The sequence below is a fragment of the Notechis scutatus genome, chromosome 3, assembly GCF_049901735.1.
Source record: "Notechis scutatus isolate UNSWTSFEM ecotype Mainland chromosome 3, rNotScu1.2, whole genome shotgun sequence".
Classification (NCBI taxonomy): domain Eukaryota; kingdom Metazoa; phylum Chordata; class Lepidosauria; order Squamata; family Elapidae; genus Notechis; species Notechis scutatus.
Window position 1 is genome coordinate 117,544,078 of NC_142011.1, and position 22,970 is coordinate 117,567,047.

Genomic DNA, 22,970 nt, shown 5'->3' on the forward strand with positions numbered 1-22,970 from the left:
AGGGTTAGCAATCTTGGTCTGACATATCAACCCAAACCATTGAGAACATCATCATGAAAGTTAATACTATCAGAAACTGGAGTCAAACTAATCTGTTTTTCCCACAGATGTACAGCCTTTTAATGATGAATCCTTGAAGATTCACAATTTTCAAATGCAACCATCAGGAGAAAACTGATTCTTAAAACAGACAACTAAAAATAAAGCCTATTCACACAGTTATATGTAATGACTGTAGTAATCAGTTTATTACACAGATTAATCATTCTTGAACGTACAAGCTCCAAGGGAGCAGCTGGGTCTTTAAATATACACAAGTCTGTCAAATGAATTTTTACCCTTACATCCAGAAAGACCTAAGCCATTAAAAACTTAAGAAAATAAGAGCTATTAGCTATGTTAATTGAGAAAACACATACAAACCAAAATTATGAAAGGTAGGGAAAGGGTCAGGGGGAGATTTGAAATAAAATCAACATCACTTGATGCACTAATAGCTCCAATGCATTTAAATTCTGACCAGTTAAACTCAGACTTTTAAACACAGGATGTAGGTACAATTTGATCTCATTGGTCATACATTTACCTTAGTAGGTCCTTCAGAATAAAATACAGAACAGCTTTAAGTTCTTCACATTTTTTTCATTACAGTTATGAGTTTAAAAGGATTCCATTTTTAAAAAGCATCCTCTTGAATCACCAAAAGTCCCCAGAAACACAAGAAACAATTTATTCTTCCCCTCTCCCTTCACGCTTGGTTTTAGTGCCCAATTGAAATCTCTTAGGAATGCTTTTATGCTCACAACTAGACTTTGATAGAAGAACTGGCTTTTCACACACATTTCTTTGCTAGGAGTCAATGTTGGTATGGAATACAGTATTTCGTTGTTCCAAGTGTGTACAACACGCAGCACTGCTGTATCAGGTAAACATGTGCACAGGGGAAGATGAGGCGTGGGCTCATAGAAAGCAGTCAAATGGAAATCAAAAGGACTTTCTCTTTCAGAGTTCCCCTAACTTTATTTGTAGAGGTTATCCAATAATTTCTTTAATTACATCGCATACTTCTGAGTCCATTCTCGAGCTATTCTGTTGTACCTGTATATATAAAGAAAGATGATTAACAATAGGAAAGCTTCACCAAACATTAAAGCAGCTAATAAAAATAACATTTGTAGATGCCATATGCTAAATAAATAAACACATCCACTCCAACCCTGTTTTTAGAATAACAGGCAGAAATGTTTCTAATGTTTCCTATCAACAGCTAAGAATTAAAAAAAAAAATCCCAAAACCTTACACACTGCCTGATGAACCTTTCCTAACACACCCACAAATGAGCATGTGCAAACTGACACATACACACACTGTATTTTACATTGTTTATCTCACTTTCTTTACCTCAATTATGAACTTCATGCAGTGCACTTCATAGGTTGCAAAGTATGAAATCTAGTCATGTTCAATTTCTTTTAATGTTAGTAAAAGAGAAATATAAGGATTATGCTACAGATTAACTATCTGTTTGAATTTCTATTTGTAAAATAATTCAAAATAATGAATTCTGATGTACTCTGTTATCACTTATACAATTTTCTAGGTTCAGAAGCACAAACAGTCATTTTTATTGTACACAAACCTAATTATTTTTCTTTTTCATGTGATTCTTAATTGTTAGCAGAATTACTGTTTAGTGGTACAGCAGTAATGACACCAGAAGAATAATGTAGCTATAATAGTGCATGGGAAATTATTTCTTTGAAATGGAACTAACAGAACCCCAGATTTTTCAGTAAAACTAACTGGAGTATTCACCATTATTAATCATTAAGACCAAATTTTTTGGTATCAACATAGTCACAAATTAAAACATTCTCCTTATTTAAAAATAATAATGTATCCATTTTATTTTTAAGATGTTTGAATGCCATACTCACTTTTCTCTATCTGTTTTGTAGATCCGTGCAATCTCAGGCACTAAAGGATCATCTGGATTGGGATCACACAACAGAGAACAGATGGACAAAAGTACTAGAAGGAATAAAACACAACATTTAGGATTGAAATTCCCCCTAAAGATTTTGCTGGAGACGAAAATACATACATGGTTGGAAAAGATGATCAAGCAACATATACGCCTGAAACCAGAAATATTTTTGTTGGGTATAATGCCGGAGGGCTATGATAAAAGGACTATATACCTAGTTTTGCACGTATTGACAGCAGTGAGGATTGTATTTGCACAATATTGGAAAAATGAGAACACTCCATCAGATGAGGATGTAATTCGGAAAGTACTGGACTGTGCAGAGATGGATAGATTGACATTAAAAATAAATGACAAAGGAGATATAGAATATTACTCAACATGGGATAGATTTTATAAATGGTTAGAGGTAGAAATGAGATGAAGAAAGATTATTGCTATGTATGAACTAAACATAAAGATGATTTATAACTACAAGTATGCCAATATAACCAACAGCATTACAAATAAGCTAACATAAAGATAAATTTAGTTAAAATTATTTTGTTACACTATTACTATTGTTATTAGTATATATGTTACTATTTCTTTTTTTTTCTTTTTTCCTCTGTAAATGATATGCCCTGACAATACACTCAGGGGTAGGTTTCTACCGGTTCTGTCCACCTCTGTAGAACTGGTAGCTCTGAAGAGCAGCAGTATGTCTGCTGATGTTTTTGCCCACTCATCCATCCAGGCTCTTACCTGATTTTTATTTCCTGATTTTTCAACTTCAGCTGCCAAATGAGGCACAGCTGCAGTTAGAAAAGCAGGAAGAGAAGGTTGTTTCAAAGGCTGCTTCTCTTCAGGCAGCTGGTGATGACGATTTACAGGCCCACGTCTTGCAGCCTGCAGGGAAGCTTATAAATCCCAAACCGATAGTTAACCCTGTCGTATCCCACCCCTGAATACACTGTATTCAAAATGTTTATGAATTTTAAAAAAAAGATTTTGCTGGTCATTGTTTGAACAAACAGACTATTTAGCACTAGGATTCTGTGTGCAAGGCGGGACACCCAACATCAGATCAAGAATTGTGACAGCATGGGCAGTTTCCAAGCATTAAGTTCCACATTGCATTGGCACACTACAGTAGGTCATTAATTGTGGCTTAAAGCTACCAAGTTTTGACTGATTTTTTTTTTGTCACAGTTTTGACTACTCTGATGAAATAAACAAAAATTCTTTAGAGACCTGTGCCCTAGTGTTTCAGTTGTAAGGAGATGGGAAGCTCAACAGATTAGAAAAATATACAACTGTTTGCTTTCAAGATGGAAATGTAACAATATAGAATGAAAAAACACATGCAATATATCAGTCTTGGGAAAGCACATGAAAAAAATAGGAAAAGCATGGAGGCACTAACAGCTGACTTTAACAATGTGATCTTCCCTTCTTAAGCAACTGAAGAGTTTAACCCATATTTGGATGTCTCCAAGCACCAGAGTAACAATTTCTATTGTACATGAATTAGAATAAGAAAAGAGAGGGTGTTACATATCAAACATATTTGAATAAACCAGGTCACACCTGTAAAACTAGACAAGACAAGGTCTGAATAGTACCAAACATAATAAAAGTTAATCATTCTTTTAGGTAAATCAAAACAACTTTATTCTGTAAACATATGCAGATAATCAAAGCTTAATGATATTGCCTGACTGAAAGTACCAGAAACTATAAGATTTTTTTAATATATAAAATTTCTTAATATATTTCTTTTCTTTAAAATAAAACATTATAATACAAGATAAAACAAATTTTCTCTAGTTTGAAATTTGCTTTAAATGTTAACTTACTTACTAGGAGAATCTACGTAAAATATTGTTGTACATTATGAGTTGCATAATTGCTGTACAACATAATCACATGTGCAGTGTTGGTTAATACAAGATCAATGCAGGGGTGGGATTCTACATGTTCGCACCTATTCACTAGAACCGGTTGTTACCATTCTAAGCAGTTTGGAGAACCGGTTGTTAGAAGAAATTACTGGCCTAATCCTGTAAGGAAGGCAGGAAGGAAACATTCTTGTGCTGCTTACAGAAACTGCCTCTCCATTAACTCTTATTACATTCTTGGCAGGACTAGACTTTCAGGAACGTCTCTGGAGTTTTTTCCCCCTCCTTTGCTGGTACTTTGCTTGTGTGGAGTGACCGTTCAAAGTTACAATGGCACTGAAACAAGTGACTTATGACCATTTTTCACACTTACGACTGTTGCAGTATCCCCACAGTCAGGAGAGGCCAGGCATGTTGAAGTGTGCCTCCATGTGAGTGATGTTGAGTTGGCCATGCCCAGCCAGTCACATGACCACCAAGCCACGCCCACCAACTAAGCCACACCCACAGAACTGGTTGTTAAAAAAATTGAATCCCACCCCTGGATCAATGTGAAATACTATGGCAATATTACAAGCGTTAGAAAACAAAGAGAATTATAACCAACAAAAGAAATTTAATATGCACATTTAAATGCAACAGTTGACAGATAAAGCTACTGAACTTTATCAGAACCTCTCCACAAATTTACTGAATACCTGAAAATTTTAAGATGAGTAAAGGATTGTGCATGCAACCATGCTTATTTTGCAAAATAGGGGGTTAGCTATACTGAGCATGACTATAAGCCCTCCTCTTTTGTGGTGTGAAAAACAAGGAAGCAATAGGTGGTAAATACTTCTCCGCACTAATTGCATCTGCAGATAATCGCCCAATGATCCTCTTTAAGGTGAGCCGCCTCCTCCTGGGGAAGGAGGAGATTGATGTCCACCTAAAGGGGAGGACTGAGGAATTTGCAGATTTTCTGGAAGACAAAATCACTCAACTTCATTCCCAGTCAGATGCCGGCATGGTTGCTGGTCTGGTAGAAGCCTGAGACAGGTTCTTGCCCTGTTATCTGGGAACAGTTTGACCCTGTTGCTCCCAAGGAAGTGGATAGGATCCTAGGGAGTATGCGCACAAGCACCTGTGTTTTAGACCCATGTCCCTCCTGGCTTGTGAAAGCCTCCTAGGAGGTGACAGGCGGGTGGACTCTGGCGGTGATTAATGCTTCCCTACAGGAGGGGACGGTGCCCCAGCACTTTAAGGAGGCTGTGGTCCATGCTCTTAAGAAGCCATCGCTGGACTCCACCCGGTTGGATAATTTCTGACCTATCTCCAATCTTCTCTTTTTGGGGAAGGTTGTTGAGAAGGTGGTCACGCGGCAGCTCCAGAGGTTTCTGGATGAAATGGATTATCTCGACCGCTACCAAGGCCTGGATTTGGGACAGAAATGGCATTGGTTGTACTTTTGGATGATCTCTGGCGGGAGCAGGATGGGGCTAGTGCATCCATCCTTGCTCTACTTAGCCTCTTGGTGGCTTTCGATACCATCAACCATGGTATTCTCTTGGGGCAGCTTCGGGGGATGGGAGTGGGAGGCCTTGTGCTATCCTTGTTCACTTCCTTCCTCTGCGGCCGCTCTCAGTCAGTGTTGATAGGAAGGGAGAGATCCAGCCCTTGCCCATGGCTTTGCAGGGTTCTGCAGGGCTCGGTACTCTCTCTGCTCCTGTTCAACATTTTTATGAAGCTGCTGGGTGAGATCATCCATCACCATGGACTGAGGTATCACCAATATGCCGATGATATTTAGCTGTATGTCTCGGTCAGTGGTGAGTTAAGTGATGCTGTGTCCTCCCAGAGGCTGTTAGGCGCTGGATGGGGACCAATGGGTTGAAACTAAACCCTTGCAAAACCGAGTGGCTCTGGGTTTGGGGGTTCGTTGGCTCAGGTAAAATTACCACCTTTGGTCTTGGATGGGATGGCACTTCCCCAAACAGATCCTGTGCATAATCTAGGGGTTTTTCTGGACACACGACTCCTGCTCGAAGAGCAGGTGGTGGTCTTGGCCAGGAGGGCCTTTGTGCAAGTGCGGGTTGTGCGCCAGTTACACCCTTTCCTGGACCAACAGTCCCTACTCACAGTCACTTATGCCCTAGTCACTTCCCATCTTTGACTATTGCAACACGCGCTACATGGAGCTGCCCTTGAAGATTAACTGGAAGCTGCAGTTGGTGCAAAATGCAGCAGCCAGCATAGCTTTGTGCAGACCCCGGTGTGCACATGTATCACCTCTCCTGTGAGAGCTGCAATTTGCTTCCAGGTACAATTCACAGTGCTGGTTGTCACCTTCAAAGCCCTTCATGACTTGGGACCAGGTTATCTGAGGAACCGTCTCTTGCCGGTCACATCTACCCAACCCATCAGAGTGGGGTGGCAGGGAATGTTGCGGGTCCCATCCCCAAGGGAGATACACCTGGTGGGACCCAGAAGGAGGGCCTTTTCCATGGTGGCTCCCTCTCTCTGGAACATCATTCCCACAGAGATTAGAATGTCCCCCACTCTAATACTCTTCCGGAAGGCGCTGAAGACCTGGTTCTGCCAGCGGGCCCGGGGAACCCAGAGTGGGATGGAGCCCATTAAATGGCTCGTGTGATCTGCTGTCACTGGGGTGGTGGGAGATAATTTTGTTTCATTGTACTGTATTAATTTATTTGATTCTTTTTGTTAGTTTTTATTGTTTTAAATATGGTTTTTATATTCTGTAAGCTGGCTTGAGTCACCATGGGCAAATAGGCGGCAATATAAATTCAATAAATAAATAAATATTTTGAATGTTTATTTGATATTAGTTACTAAACAGAGTTTGAATTCATTTTAATAGAATATTTAATCCTCACAATGCTCTTTATTGCTTGCTGCCTTTTTCCTCTAATTTAATATTTCAATTCAGATATTTCTGGTTATGAGGATTTTTAAAAGAAATAAGATATCCAAATAACACATATAATTAAAACCAAATGCTTATAATGTTTCAGTTACAAAGTAGAAGTCAAACTTGCTCACAAAACCAGAGCGAAGACATACATGGGACAAAGGCAAAAGTAAATTGATCTGATATAATTAAAATGTAACTCCATAAACTTTGGTAGAATCAGGCCTAGGTGCTTTAAATTCTAAATTGGTTGCAAGTAGGAAATTAAAGAGTAAAGACAGCAGCATATATATCGTCTCTAGAAATATATATCCATGTACAGTAAAAACTTTTTTTGCTTACCTTTTGAAATAGTTAATGCTGGAGACCATTGCGACCGTAGAATATCAAGACAAATACTGCCATTACTGTTAATATTTGGATGGTAAATTCTTGTCGTAAATGCAACCTGTTAAAAATAAATTATTTCCTTGGTTTATAATACACAGCATAAGATGTATCAACTATGTTGGGATCTAAAATGTTCCTTACCTTAGGCGGTTTAAACGGGTAATCTGTTGGAAAGTGAATTGTCAAGAAGAACACCCCACCCTGATAGGGGCTGTCATTCTGCAAAGACAAAGCTATTAGAAGACGATATAGGATATTTGCCTCTATCATAATTAAAATTGGAGGGCTACTTACTGGTCCCATTATTGTTGCTTGCCAGTGGAACACTAGGAGAAAAAAGAAAGTGAAAGCTTGACTAAGGCACTTAAGACTAAAGATCCTCCCTTGAAAATCTCAGCCATTTTAAGCCATAATATGGCTTAATGGCAAGGTAATGCGCTAGTACTCTTACTACATTTAGTGGTTTCTAGATTATGAACAATTTCATGAATGGTCTATTTATGGCCTATCTTGTAAGTAGGCTACTTCTTCTAGGAACAAACAGAAATAGAGCCAGGAAAAAGTGCTTTTCCCTTGGCAAGTTCTGAAAAGAAGTCATAGTCCATGCCTTTTGCAACATGCTAAAGAAACCAGAGACAGAGCCATCAGTTATTTACTACTTAGACCTAACTTAGAGGAAATGCCAGTGAGTGCTATCAGACTAGTTAGTATATTCTAGCACATTGATTTGTTGCTAAACTGGGTTATGACTTAGCATGATCTCCCTGCCACCATCAATAGGTTCTGCTGTTATTTACTACACAAATAACTGGACAAATGCAGATCCCGGGCATCCAAACTGCTCACAATTTCAATTTAAAGTCTGTTTTATGTCATACTATATGAGTTTGGTGGCTATATTAATATAATAAAAGTGAGAAACAAATAAGCTAACTTAGTCTAGGCAATTTGTAGGAAATGCATTGAAATGGCAATTAGAAGTTAATTTGAATAGTAGCATATATGTATTTTATTCAGTGCATGTCAATTCACATTGCTGTTTCTGAAAGACAGAGATGGTTTATATTTGGTATATGAAACATTAACTCCTGAAAAAGTACTTTTATACTATCACTCAGATTTAAGATAATAAACATATCCAAACATCTTCGGTTACTAAATTTACTATACATTTAATTCAGGTAGTTCTCGCTTACCGATCACTCATTCAGTGATGTTTCAAAGTTTCAAAGATGCTGAACAAGTGGTGCTTATGACAAGTCCTTGAAGTTCCAGCACCCCTGCAGTCACTTGATCATCATTTAGGAGCCTAACAACGAGCTGGCATCTATCAGTTGCAGCATGCCACACTCACATGATCACAATTTGTGATCTTCTCTGCCACTTTCCCACAAGCAAAATCAATGGGAAATCTGGCAGGGAAAGTTGCAAGTCGCTCTGTTAAATCCCCACTCTTCCCTGAGCCTGCATGCCATGCATACAACTCATGTGTGGACTTGCAGCCAGCCGCCCAGGGCCTCTCCCTCCACCCCCTACAGTATCCCCATGCTCCTTACCTTAGACTCCTGCCACTTCCTGCATGCCTTGGGATTCGGACAGCAATCACGTTCACCTAGATTGCTGTCGCTAAGTGATGTAGTTACATGATGTCATGCTTTACTGCCACATCGCTCAGTGACAGCATACAATTGCCATTGTAACCCAAGGACTACCTGTACGCAATTAGTTTAATGGATATTAAAATTTTATTTTTAAGATATAAGGTTGTAATTGCTCAAGATCAAAATTAAGGATTCTCTGTAAGTCCTTTAAGAACAGAAATCCATTGAATCTATTTTACCTGTCTTAGGAAAAGTGGAAGTAGGTTGTTTCAATGAAATTCATTAACCAGTTGTTTTGGTTCCAAGTTGACTGAACCAGCAATGCGTGATGGTATGTGCTCTGATGGCAGATGTTACTCTGATGGCACTCACTGGCTTAGAAGGCTTTGCATTTAAAAGAGAAGTCGAATAGGAATACATTTAGGATTCTTCTTACTGCCCAAAAGAATCCTAATCTGAGGCCTTTTCCTTTTTTACAGATACTTACTATCATCTCCAACAGGCCCTGCTGAACACTGCGCTGGAGGATCACGTGCCAGATCATTCAGCTCCTAAAAAACCAGTCACACTAGATTAAAATACAGTCATTTTATCTCACAGTGAAGCATTTACTATAGCATTATTTTATTATTAAATTTTATTAAACATAAAGAAAATGCGTAACACAATAAAACCATCTTCAGAGGATTACCTGTTTATAAGTTCTTATTACCCTCCTCCAATCACTCTCTGCTCAAAAATAAGATTGAAACTGGATCGTCCCAATCCTAGTTCTTACCATTATACCATACTAGCTGGTCAGCCAATAAATAATCTAGCCGAGTCTCTATTCGTAATAAAATGCTGATATCTGACGTTTTCCATAAGATTCTTCTCTAAATAAATGTAGCAATACATGCTTCCTATACAATCAATTACCATTTCCGCTACAGGTACAGTTAGTCCTCAACCTATTCCCAGTTGCTTAGCATCCTAAGTTATGACAAACATCCCCCCCCAGGTTACTTATGAGCTAGTTTGTTTCAGCCACTGCTGTGCCCTTGCAGTAATTTGTCCTTATGACCAACCGCAGGGATGCTGCAGTAGGCCTCCCATCCCAACCGCAAGGTCCCTGCAAGTCTTGGAACGGCTTCCTTCCCCACTGGGTCCTGATCAATGCATTCATTTTACAACCACTGTGTCCATTTAACAACCAACCATTAATCATACCTTTAGGACTACCTGTAATTTTGTTCATTTAAATGATGAACTGTTTTTAGTAAACTTTAAAACTAATTTTTAAAGTGGGGAATACAAGTAATCCTTACTAAACAACCACAATTGGGACCAGGAATTTGATATGTGAAGTGAAACAGTTGCAACTGTGCTGATGTTCTTACTTCAGCTTTTATTTAATTTATAGCCCTGCAAAGGTCATAAATAAAAGCATTGATTGTAATGCTACTTTTTCATCATTATCATAACTGTGACTGGTCACCACAACGAGGCATTCACTAAACCAGGATTACCTGTGTTAGATCTTGAAATCTACAAATCCATACTCAATTCACAGTAAACTTTGAGATTAAATCACTGGTCATTCAATGAGTATTTTGGGAGAAGCAAAAGGATTTTTAAAAGGAAAAAGCTTACTTTTACCATTTGCATTACTAGTTTGTGAGCTATCTTAACAAGCATGTCTTTTCTCTCTCTCTCTCTCTCTCTCTCTGTCTCATTTAGCAAACAAAACAATTATGAGCATATGAAAATATGCTTGAAAATACCAGCATCCATTTCTATAAAATATAGAGAATCACCATGATATAATATAGCTTTTCTGTTAATGTAATTCCATTGTGGTAACTAAAAAAAGACGCAGGCAGTATTATACATTTACGTTTCTCCCATATTTGGATTTTTCCAAATTTTGCTCTGAAATTCAATTTCCAATCACCACAAAGCTATACAGGCTCTTTCTAAATCTTAAGATTCAGCTCATGAAGGATCTATATAGGCTTTTTCAGTAAGTATCCAAATATTTTCTTTTCTTGAAATGAGTGATATAGATGACTGAAAATGTATGTTCCTATACAGTAACTTACTTCGCTTTCCCAACGTCATAGCTTTTGAATCTCAGCTATTTATCCTTCCTTGTGCAGAAAGCAAAGAATCTGTCGAAGTGTCTTTTGGAAGAGGGCAAAACTAGCTTCAAAACAGGATTAAAACTGCATATAATCACATCTGACTATATGGATAGTCCTCAAGTTACGACCATAATGGAACCTGCCCTATACAATCAAAGTTGGGATCACCTTTAATAGAACCACCTCACTTAACCACCACCCCCATTCCTGTTCTCCTCAACGCAATCATTAAATGGGACAGCCTTTAACTGAACAGCCTTACTTAACAACACCCCATCCGTGTTCTCCCCGATGTAATCTTTAAACAAACACTCGGGACATTAAGTGGAGTGTAGGATGTCTCAAGGGTGGGGAAGGCCCTGGGAGGCCTACTGCAGGCACAAGGCCACCTGCCTCAGGCCTCCCTCGCCCCAAGACACCCTGTGCTCTGCTTCCCGCCCCTGGGGATCCACCTAGTCCTTGGGCCTTCTTCCCACCCACCCTTGTCTGCTCCAAATGGTGTGATGGTGTTTAATTTCCAAGGTTGCGTATGAAAGAAACGGGGGAAGGGGGAAATGGAAGGGAAAAATTAAGTCCTCGGGAGCTTCACTAAGTTTTGCTTTTGGAAGAACTAAGGCTAGAGGCACACCACCATGGGCATAGCAAGACTGTCCCTCCCTTCGTTTTGCACACACCCCTTCCCCTAGTTGAGGAGCAGAAGTTGGAGAAGTGGCTGGAGTAGAGGCAGTGAGGTCTTTGTTCTTCAGAAGTGCTTCATTGCAGGTGAGGGGAGAGAGGAAGCCATTGAAAGGTGGGTGGAAAGCTGCTTCTCCGATCTTCATCCTTGCTAAGAATAGGGAAGACGTGCATTTTATGCTTTGTCTGCATCCTTCATTGCTAGGAGGAAGGGGGAAGAAAGACGACTCGTGAGTGGATGTTCTTGTTGCTGACGGGGGCCATCTTTCCAAAGCCCCGTTGGCCAAATTGAAAGAAAGCGGTATTTCTTCCTGCTCTCCATGGGAGTGGCACCTTCGCCCTGCCTGATGAGAAAGACCAGATTTAAAGGCTCCCAGTGGATGAGCAGCTTTGCTAAAGCAGAGGCCAGACAGAGTCAACAGCTGGAGAGTAAGATCCAGTCCTGAATAGAGGGGACACGAGTTCCTGAGCAGGAAGAAGTCCTATGGTTTGGTGAATCTACCCTAGTTGTGGAACACAACAGAAGTAGATCTCTGGATTGGCAGGAGTAGGGGACTCCTACATAGGGGAAATTGAGTGAATATTGTTCTTGGTATTTTCCTTACAGCATTTCAAAAATTCCCAACCAACAGCTTCGTATGCTGTTTGTCACAGTTGCTAGTGAAGCTAATACTGGTGGGACTAAGCCTAGTGTTAGCAAGGAACAGCAAACCTAAGAGCAGCGTTAGCTGTGCCATGTGTCACTGGGTGGAGGCGGTTTGCAATGGCACTCAGACAAAGATGGCCACTTTTGGGATTGCACCAACAGCAGAGCCACCTCCCCTCCTTCCCTACCCCAAATTCCTGGACTCTGGAGATCTTCAAAAGTGAAGTGAGCAATTGGTGACCGCGGAAGGGGGGACTGCAACGGTCGTAACTCTGAAACCAGTTTGTAAATACCTTTTGGACAGTCTGTTGTAACTCTGAATAGTCGCTAAGCATGCAGTTGTAAGCAAAGGACTACCAAAGTTATAAAACCTTCAACTATATATCATCACATCTGACTATGTAATAAAAGAGCTCAAATCAATGCATTACTCTTTTGCTCTTTTCCTGTTATCACTCAGCAAAAAAATCATAGAAAGTTTGAGCACATAACATATGTGAAAGCATAATAAAAATATGCCTCATCAGTGCCTATGCTAAGAAAAAGCCATTACAAAAATACATTTAGTCCTTGACTTAGCAGCCATTTTTAATGTCCGACCTTTGCACTGACACTGAAGAAAGTGACTTATGACCATTGCAGCATCCCTGAGATCAAATGATCCAAATTCAGAGGCTTAACAACTGGCTCATATGTATGATGGTTGCAATGCCCTGGGGTCATGTGATCCCCTTTTGCGACCTTCTGACAAGCAAAGTGAAGCCAGATTCAACAATCATATTACTAACCTAATTGCAGTGATTTGCTTAACAACCGTGGCAAGAAAGGTTGTAAAATGGGGGAAAACTCACTGAACAATTGTCTTGCTTGGGCTCAACTGTCAAGGACTATCTGCACAAAAACCCTGTTCTCCTTGGGAAGGCAAGATGAGAATTAAGATAAAAGAATTAATCTTCTCCAGAAACGCGAAGTGTTTGATAAATCCTTTAAAAATGAGATGGAAACAATCATCTTGTCCAATTTATACCCTTCCACTGAAAGAGCTTCTAATGAGAAGAGTCTGTCACTTAGTAAAAGGGTTTTTTTTTAAATTCTTGGTTCAAAAATATTATAATAGAATTTCTATTTGTTTCTAGAGTGACAAACTGGTCAGCCACTGATTCACAGGCAGCATGAGTCATATGAACACCTAGCGGTGAAAATATTCCTTCAAGTTATCATGCACAGAATTATAGCACCAAATAAGTAGGAGAGCTTGCTTATGGAAAGATCTAAGCACTATTTCTGGCCTGTCTCTAAATAAGACACAAAGAAATACAGAAAGTTCAGCATAACATGGGAGTTGGCTGCTAACTTTTTATATTGCTGCAGGCTTCTAGGCAAAGAATGAAATTGAAATCAACTCACTGTTAAGAATTTCTATTTTTAAAAATAACGATTGAATGAAACAATTCATAATTATGCATGCAACCCAAGGTTATACTTCAATCCCATGGGACAATTTACCTGGATAAACTGGTAAAGTATTGTATTTTATTTTTTTGTTGCTAAGAAGAGCACAAAACATAATGCAGTGCTCACATTTCTATTCCTTTGATACTAGTGGAGCTAATAAGAATTATTGAAGTAATTATAAAAATGGGGATCATTTGTATAATTGCAGAGAATTCTGTGTTATCTCCCTATTTTGCTATGGGTGGTCTATATGAAGAGGTGTGAGTGGAACATTTTAGCTTATGGCTTCCCAAAGGCTTTAGATCAGCTCTTGAAGCTTCTGCCATCACTTTCAACAACCAAAAATATTGTGCGCTTTTAAGAAATAGGGCAAACATTCAGCTGGACATTTAATTAACTCCACAGCCAGAAATGCTACACTGCACTGTATCTGACTACAAACTATTATTAAAGTCTATGCAAACTACAGTATAAGCAGTGATGCAAATGAATGTGTCATGTCGTAGCATTCAAGCCAACTAACAAGTTCACTGAACTGCTAATGCTCCGTTCAACCCTTTAGGTGCTGGTCTGCATTGTACATCTGGAGGGTGCCAGGGTTGAGGAAACCAGTCTAGCTAGACCTGGAATTCTGGGTGTTCTTCAAGTGATGCGGAATTTTTCAAAGATTTGCCACTCTCTTAAATCAGCTTGATTTAGCAAGTTCTGAGGATTTTGTAACCAAAATTATGAATATAATTTTTAAGCGCTTTATAAATTTATAGCTTACTTTTTTCTTTACAATTTAGAGTAGCTGCACTAAAATCATTGATTTTTTTAAAAAACACAATGTAAAGCAGTTTAAATATTGTACAAAGATCTGGACTGTACTTGGAAATTAATTTTGCTGGGTCAACATTTAAGCACGACAGTCCAGTAACACATACAGCACTTATCATTTTGTGTAATTAATATTTGATTAAAAAAAATGAAGGGGTTGAAAATATGTAATAATTTTAGCACACCTGAAGAGCTGTTTTTGAACAGATAACTTCTAAAAGATGTCATTACCATTCTTATATTGCTTCATTTTTATTATTTCTGGTAGGTGGGTATTGTAACATTTCTATTGAGGAATACTCCAGATTTGGAATGTTCCCTCTGAACTTTTCATACCTTTCTAATAATGTCCACTGGAAGACAACTAAGGAATCTCAATGAAGCAACACAAGTGCCATTTTGGTAGCAGAAATAGAGAAAAACACCAGAATTACAACTGCCCATGGAACTAATGGGAAATGAAACAGTGGTTTAATTGGCCCTGCATACCCCAAAACTTCATTCCTTGATCCTGGAAGAACAGCAAAACAATGGAATACCTTTGACAGTAAGTGTGTGTGTGTGTTTAGTGTGTGTGTGTGTGTGTGTGTGTATATATATATAAAACACACACACACACACATATTTCTATTCCTTTCACGTGGTACACGTTTTGCTGTGAGAAACTATGTGTCTATGTAAATCATCTAATTAGCATGGACTGATTTTCTAAGTTTAAATCACAAACAAGTTTAATGCTTTTTGAACAATGTGCATACTATTTCACTGCTGTGTAATTGATTAGACCAGGACAGGGAAAGCTTTGGTAGTTGGGGGCTACCATTTTATTTACGTAGGGATGCAGTAGACAGAATGATGAAGCTTTGTCACAAACAAGGTGTGATTTCCAAATGTGACGGTTTGTTTTTTCATTTTAGGGGTGTGTTAAGCCTAAAAATGAAGCTGTCGCCACTTCCCCCTTAAAACCAGCAGGAAATCACATCTGGGTTTCTAAAAATTTGGCAGCACAATTTAATAAGGCTTGAATTGCCCACCCCTCTAGACATATAATATGGTAGTGCTTTGGTACAGAAGATATAATTATAAAGTATAAGAAGTGTAAACACAAAGGGAAAAAATTGAAATAATGGTTGTTTTTATTTATATTTTGGCTCTTCCTTCAAAAACAGTGTAGAATACAATCACAAAAATAATACCTGAAATCCTTCATAGAATGTATTTAGAAAATAGTCCACCCAAACGGAGAGCTACATGTTTCAAAAATAACTGTCTGGAATTAAGAGAAAGGATATTAATCCCGACAAAACAGTGCTTGACCATAAAATGGAACTTGCCTTAACTAGTTTGTAACATCAGTCATTTTTATTTTTGAATGACATAAACATCATAGAAGAGGTGAGAATTTTCAACCTCCTCATACCAACTGTAACATAATAAAGCTTTTATATATTAATTCACATTTAAAATAAGGTCTAAACATTTTTATCAATTTGCAAATAAGCCCGATTTGGAATTATTAACGCATAATTTGGGATATGCTGTTCTGAAGCAGAACACCAAACATTTACAGGAGGATTAGCCTGCTTTGGAGGAGAGGTGCTTTTTCATGGAAATGAGAGCATGTACCTTCGAGAATCAGAAATCATCAATTACATTGGTGCAGCAACCTTTGAAAGTGAAAAAATTACAATGAATATGCAGGGCATGAATTCACCAATAGGAATTTGGAGAGAAATTTATGAGAGGCCTTTTTTATTGTAATATGTCTATGTTCTAGCTTATATGAACCTCTTGTGTTTCCAACATCTAAATCAAACTCACCATGCCCTGAGTTTTCAATAATCATAGTCAAAGAAAGCTCAGTGGCTGAAAAGAACAAGCTTGGGGAAGGGTGGATAGGTTACCCACTGTTGAATTATATAGTTACATTCCATCTCTAGAAATCCATTGAAGGAATTGTCTTCCTTAATGTTGTTGTGATGTTACTTTTTGTGTTACAGTTTAAGTTACCTTAGCTCGGAGAAAAACAACTCATCTTCCTTTGTTCATGATCAATTTGAGTTTTAGAAAAGAACAATTTTGCCTCCAAATTGTTTTCTTTCTTGTTCTTCTATCTTTGAATATCTCTCCCATTCTTATCCATTCTGAACATTTCTGGATCTTTTCCTCTCACTTAAAGAGATACCAGAGGGATTATAATTCTCAAATGGAGCTCAACTGACTTTTGCCTGATTACAAGCATGCATTTTTAAATGTCTTATTTATACTTCTCAAGGTTTTTTAAGAGCCAGTGGCTGAATTGAGTGAATCACTGTGTCTTGCACTGTACATGATTACCTCTGACAGCTCAGGTTATTGACCGTTTGAAGCACATCAGAATATTCCCTTTGCTGCTCTTTCTATTATTTCCTCTCTTCTGTTTTCATTGTCCTATTGCTTTTAAGGCTTACCTATATACTAGAAATTATTTGACTCTTATATCAAAGTACTATCAAGAGAAAGGCAAGAGATAGTTTCCTACGTGTTATACTTCTACCAATTCTGGAAATTAAAAGTGCCATGGCTGTTTACTCTGCCTGCATACACTATTTTTTAACAATGTCTAATGATGTTTTGTATTTTGACTATCATAATTGTCAAAACATTTTAGCTTTTTTTTAAAAAAAAACTTGATGCAATCAATCTTGTTGTTATCATAGAAGTGTGGAAACTGTATTTTCTATGCACAGAATGCTGCACCTCAATCAACACCTTTCTTGTATGAATTATGTTTGCAGTAAACATGTGTGAATATCATACTATATGTGCAATACGGGTAATCTTTTCAACATGATAAAAAGATGTGACCTCTGCTAAGCTATATACTGCTACACTATACTTGGAATGCAAAGGCAAAAAAAAAAATACATTAGTTTGTGTTCAAAAGAAAAATATTAAGTATTCTTTCAGAATAGATGTTACAAATTAAGCCTCAAATGACTTCAAGACCTGAGATTCAAAGATAGTTACACTGTAACATTAACATTGCTACTCCCTATAATTAGGATACTATATACACAATCTGTAATTTATCTGGGGGAAAAGTTGTCTATTTTATAAGATACAACATATCTTGAAATATTTATTGTGAGAATTATTCAACGATATTAAATCTGGAATATGGTGACAAATGCTATGCACTAATCAATCAGATTCTTCTTAACATGAGAAAACATTGAGGAACTTGCTCCATTCACTTTCTGAATACCATGAAACTGAAAATAAAACTTCAGAATAAACAGCTATGGACCTTGAAGATACCAATTCTGATTAGTAATATATTTATTCAGTATTTTCCATGTTACTGTTGACAAGAAGGATGTAAATTAATTTTTAAAGTTGTAGTTAATCTACTTATTACATGATACCAGTACTTGCAGCCATACAAATTCCACTTGTCTCCCTTTGATGTATTATAGGAAATATAAATTTCTTCCATGGTGTATCTAAAATGCTCTTAAATCAAAATAAACTTAAAACAGAATCGTTTTATTTCCCAGTTTTCAACTATAAAGTCCAAAATATCTTGTACCTTAAAATCAAGCAATCTGCAGTTCTATTTTTCACAATGTGTATATACACATAACTTTTAGATGAAACTTTCGTAGGGCTCCCTTTATGGCAATGTTCAGATTGTCTAGGCATCTATAGGGGGAAATGATTGACCTGATTACTGTTGCAACTGCAGTCTATCAAGTATCCTCTAACATAATTTCAATATGTATTTCTTATTTTTCAAGCAGAAATAGAATATGCTACATGTATTAATCCCTCAATGGAAGGAATTATATGTGCTCTCTCCTTAAAAGTATCCATACTTTTCATACCAGGCAGAAGTTTCTGCAAGTCCCTATTTCTTCCAAACATCACAGCAAAAGAAAAAAAAAATCCTGAAGCAGAGATCTCAATACCAGATATCAGCCAATCCAACAGGATATCTGCACTTATGCAAACTTGGGATAAGCACCTTTAGGGCACTGCCTTGACTTCTGCACTGAAGACTCCTACATTTTTTCCCCCCAGCTTCACTTGGCTTAAGGGCCATCAAGTTGGTGGCACTGGATAGATATCTGATAGATTCCCTCCTGGATGATCCACCTTCAACTTGGGCTTTTAATTTGAAGTTTTTCTGAACTCACCTATCTAAAATATTGGTTATAAGTAGGGGGGAAATTATTACTCTGTGCACTTTTAACAAAAGATGAATAAGCAGTGACCACTGATTTTCACTATTACAGTACTTTGTTATGAGTCATTATATAATATTGAGATAAAGTTTGCAAACATAAACAGAAAGGAAAAAGATATTTAACTTTTTTTCAAAAGGAACAGAAGCAAAAAATAGTTACATCTCTAAGAAAATAAAATCAAAACTGGACAACATTGTTTAGCAGGAGTACAAAGTGAAAGAACAAATAAAAACAATACTAGTTTTGATGTTTCAGTACTGCCTGATCAACCAGATTTACTTACAGAACCGCCCCCCCCCCAGATGTTTCAGTGATATCAAGTAGTAATGAACTTCCATTGAAAGACTATCTATCCCAAGCATGGTGCTTTCAGAAAATTCCTGGCTTAACCCACTGATCATTTTCTTCAAAGGGCAGAGGAAAGAATAAGACTTGACACTAATCAGTAAGACTTAGATGAAGAACCAAAAAAGTATTGGGATTCTTGGAAAGTGGAATGTAGGGTGTTTTGGTCCATTTGCAGATATTTTGGGCTGTTTTCTAATGAGATGAAAATGCTCTCTCTCTTCTTATTTTTTAAAAAAATAATTGCATTTTGATACACCTTCCAATTTTTATGTTTGTGTTTTTTGTGGGATATTCATGAAGGTTCTATGGGACATTGAGGAACAGCTGCAGTTTTTCAGAATATTATTTATTTCTGTTTGTGGCCAAGCATTACTATGACTTCTATAATGTTTTATGAAGGAAAAAATGTAATTTAGAAGTCAGATTCCCATCAATCATTTGGTTGGGAAGGAGCAGCATGTATGAAAATTGATGCCAAGGAGAATGAAGAATCTGGGAATGAGGGAGAAGCAAAAAGAGGAAAGTTTAGCTTAAAGTGTTATATTTTTAAGCTGTTATCTTCTGTTATATTAACAATAGAATTGGGCAGAGTACAACAAACAAAAACCCAAGAATACAAATTTATAAACAATGTTAAGCAATATTTTTTTTAAATCAGAAAGGAATTCTGATTTTTTTAAAATAATTGCTTACCGTTTTTTATAAATTCGCATTCCTGGCTTTTGTTTGTTTTCCTACTCTGCCCAATTCTATTGTTAATTTTATTTCATATGTCAAATTTTCTTTGCTGATAAATAACCACGATTTCTTTGTAAGACGGGCTTAGACATTCAATTACTGACACAAAAATCTTGATTTAGTGACGAAACAAGGTCACAAATCAGAAAATTCTGACTCAGAAATATCCTAAAATCTTGTACCAAATTCAACAAAGAAATGCTATATATCTAATATTTTTCAAATAAAACCAAAATACAGTTGACTGTTCTCCCTTACATCAAAGTTTATTCTTAAGTTCAATATTTCAAGAATGACACAGAATTAACAAATCAATAACTAATGTGTGATTGCTCTTTAGCAGTTAAGTTAGCCAATTATACGCACTAAATGAAATCCAAATGCACATAAAAAGCCTGCCTAATTCAGCAACCTTTCATAGATCAATATATCAATCTTTCTAATTTAATCTCTTTAAATGCATGTTAGTAATACAAAGTTTGTAACAGAAAAATGAAAGCATAAAATAGTATTTTAAATGATTTTAGAACCAGACTACTAAAAATATTTAAGCACTCAAAAATTATCAATCCCGACAGAGAAGTTCCGTTTTCATACATTTTAAAGTAAGTTTCTCAAATGCAATAATCTATTGTTTAAAAAGCCAATAACACACATTATTATAAAACATAACATCATCAATGCCACTGCAAGATCACCCGGGAGCCTTTACTCCCAGCCCTAGCAACCTTAAAGCAAAACTATTTTCCAAAGCAAAGGCTTTCACTAGAAGCAACATTTTCACCTACTGCTTATTTTAGAGTGGTGATTCCTATGAGCACTGTTTTGTTATCCAAGCATGCCTTGAAATAGTTGTTACATTTCCTCTCAATGCTACAAATAAGTCTAAACCAAGAGCCTGCAACTTTTAACTGATTCCAATTACATCCTGATGCATCAACATTATCATCTGTTTGAACCACAAAAAAAAAAAAAAAATCACCTTGGCAAGTTAGAACAGTGATATCACCAAAATATTCTTCTTGCAACTATAGCAACTTGTTTCTATCCTTGCTTCTTTTGAAGTAAACTCCACGGGGTTCAGTAGAATTCACTCCTACATTTCCTTTTCAGGATACTCTTGCTTAGTATTTTGACACCGAATAAACTTTGGATGCAGCAAGACCGCAGTAATGGCAATAAAGAGGCAAAAAAGTTGTAAACATGGAAGCAATCTTGGGAGCACCAACTATTATTAACATTATTTAAGAGGGCATATCCCTTAGGTAGTGAGGGACTCCGAAGCCGATCTCAGGGTCAGCACACTTACTGGCTCCAGCGCTTTCCCTTTGTTCATGCAAGGCAAAGGAACGGTCCCTTCCCTCGGTCGGCACCAAGCAAGGACGAAGGTACAGAAGGACCGTCCAACGTAACTTCTTCAGGAGGGATGCCTAAGCGCGCACCTGTGGCTACGGGCAAGCCACCCATTCTGAACCCAACCGCTTCGAAAACGTATTGGACGGGATGACTTTCGAAACGGTGCTCGAACCCTGTTCCGGTGACGAAAGCAAGAACTTTTTGCAACCCACCTAGCAAAAAAGCCCTTGAAAGTTGGCCAGGTGCGCCTCTTGCAAAATCCTAACCTAAGCCGGGGGGGACTGCGTTCTTGTCCGGAGACCGACGGTGTAAGGCGGCTGACCGAGAAAGAAAGGAAAGGAAGGGGGTGGGGGAGAAAGACCTCGCTTGCAACAAAAGGTCGCCTTCCTTCCCGCGGCCAATGCAACGAAGAGATCAGCCCGGCTGGGCTCAACGAGCCCGGGAAAGGCTTTCGGGCTTTGGAGCTGCCTCCCCCCAACCCCGCCACCCCACGGGCGAGAGAGCCGCCCAGGCCCTAAAGGAGCGCGGGCCGGGTGTCCCGAGACCCAGAGGGTTCACGCGCGGAGCGTTGCCTTCCAGCCCTGCCGGAGATGCCCGAGTGCCCCCCAGGCCAAGCCGGACCGAGCTTACGTAAAGCGGCGGCACCGACGATCGCCGCCAGCAAGAGCATCGCCGGCACGATCGGGGCCTCCAGCCCGGCCCCTCTGTGCGGCCTACAAGGGCGGGAGAAAACCATGCCTATATGCTGGCCCTCGCACCGAAGGGGCTTCCGGGTTGGCCTTCTGCCGAAGGACTCTCACCTTGTGGATTCTCTTCAGCGCCATCGCGGCGGAGCCTGTTGAGAGAGGCAAGCAGGAAGGAGGAAAGGAAGGAGGGGGACTATTTTCCGGCGGCGGAGGGAGCGCAGAAGCTTTTCGGCGGAAGCGGGAGGACAGGTGTGGGTACCGGCCTGGGGGGGGAGCCCGGTGTTCTCTATTGCCTTCTTTCCCGTCGCCCCCACCTCTTTTGCTCGCCTGCCGCCCTTTCACTGCCTTCCCTCGCCTGCTCGCTTCTCACCGTCGCTCTTCCCCCTTTCTCTCCCCCAGCACGCTCGGGCTCTTTCACTGAGTGACTGCCTCACAGTGCAGGGACTGCTCCTCCGCATCACTCCCCGCGCGAAGTTCTTTATGACGCGAGAGGTTCATAGGATTCCTCCGCTTGACGGAGTCGAGCGACAAAAGTCACGCATGCGCTTTTGGACTGTGGTTCGGCTTAGCGGGCCGCGGAGAAGCGTCGTAGTTTTTCACCGGTCGGGAAGCGCGTTATACGGCGCCCGCCCGGGAACAGGCGACCCGACACGCCGCGGGCCGGTTCGGCCGCGGATAAATAGTTGTCCTAAAAAGAGGAAGAGGGAAGGCGGGCGGAAGGATATTCTCTCCTAGGAGGAGCAAAACGAGAACCCGAGAATTTACCGCGAGATTGTGGAAATAACAGGAACTGTGGCTGGTTGGAGCGAAAGAGACGGGGGGCTGCCTGGGATTTGCTCCTCCTTCGTAAAATCACCCCTTGGCACCACAGTTACTTAAGAAAGAAAAGGACGCAGTAGCTCTTCTCCGAGTATTACTGCTGCTTGCACAATCAAAACACTGTTTTTCTTCGGGTTCGGTTCTGTGCCTTGGGTGTACAGGAAATACACCCCTCGGATAGAAAAATGTGGGCGACCTAAGGATCATAGTGCACGTTTTTCGGCTGTCGTTTGAAAAAACAACATGCTGTTCAGATCTCAAAATGCATAATTATATATTAGATGAATTTCAATGTAATATCTA

The 22,970-nt window shown here is 39.0% G+C and overlaps 1 protein-coding gene across 7 annotated transcripts; it reads right to left on the reverse strand.

Annotated features, from left to right (window-relative positions):
* Window positions 1-219: 219 nt before the first annotated feature.
* Window positions 220-22,559, reverse strand: UBE2D2 (ubiquitin conjugating enzyme E2 D2). 7 transcript variants are annotated; one of them, XM_087961065.1, is made up of 8 exons: window positions 21,793-21,921; window positions 21,116-21,335; window positions 9,261-9,324; window positions 7,467-7,498; window positions 7,314-7,391; window positions 7,125-7,230; window positions 1,939-2,032; window positions 220-1,098 (listed from the first exon to the last, which is right to left on the reverse strand). In XM_087961065.1, the coding sequence occupies exons 2-8, from the start codon at window positions 21,140-21,142 to the stop codon at window positions 1,053-1,055; spliced, it is 447 nt and encodes a 148-aa protein (XP_087817191.1). In that variant the 5' UTR covers window positions 21,143-21,335; window positions 21,793-21,921; the 3' UTR covers window positions 220-1,052. The 7 variants fall into 7 exon arrangements, with proteins under 7 accessions (XP_087817191.1, XP_087817189.1, XP_026528349.1 ...); XM_087961063.1 differs by having other exon boundaries at window positions 21,116-21,374; window positions 21,793-21,880; XM_026672564.2 differs by lacking the exons at window positions 21,116-21,335; window positions 21,793-21,921 and adding an exon at window positions 21,963-22,559.
* Window positions 22,560-22,970: the final 411 nt, after the last annotated feature.

Coding starts and splice junctions, on each gene's coding strand:
- UBE2D2 (XM_087961062.1), bottom strand. CDS start 11,717: ATGAAGATCGGAGAAGCAGCTTTCCACCCACCTTTCAATGGCTTCCTC. Junction 7,392..7,466: donor AAGCAACAATAATGGGACCA/GTAAGTAGCCCT, acceptor TTGTCTTTGCAG/AATGACAGCCCCTATCAGGG. Junction 2,033..7,124: donor AGCATTAACTATTTCAAAAG/GTAAGCAAAAAA, acceptor TATTCCTTCTAG/TACTTTTGTCCATCTGTTCT.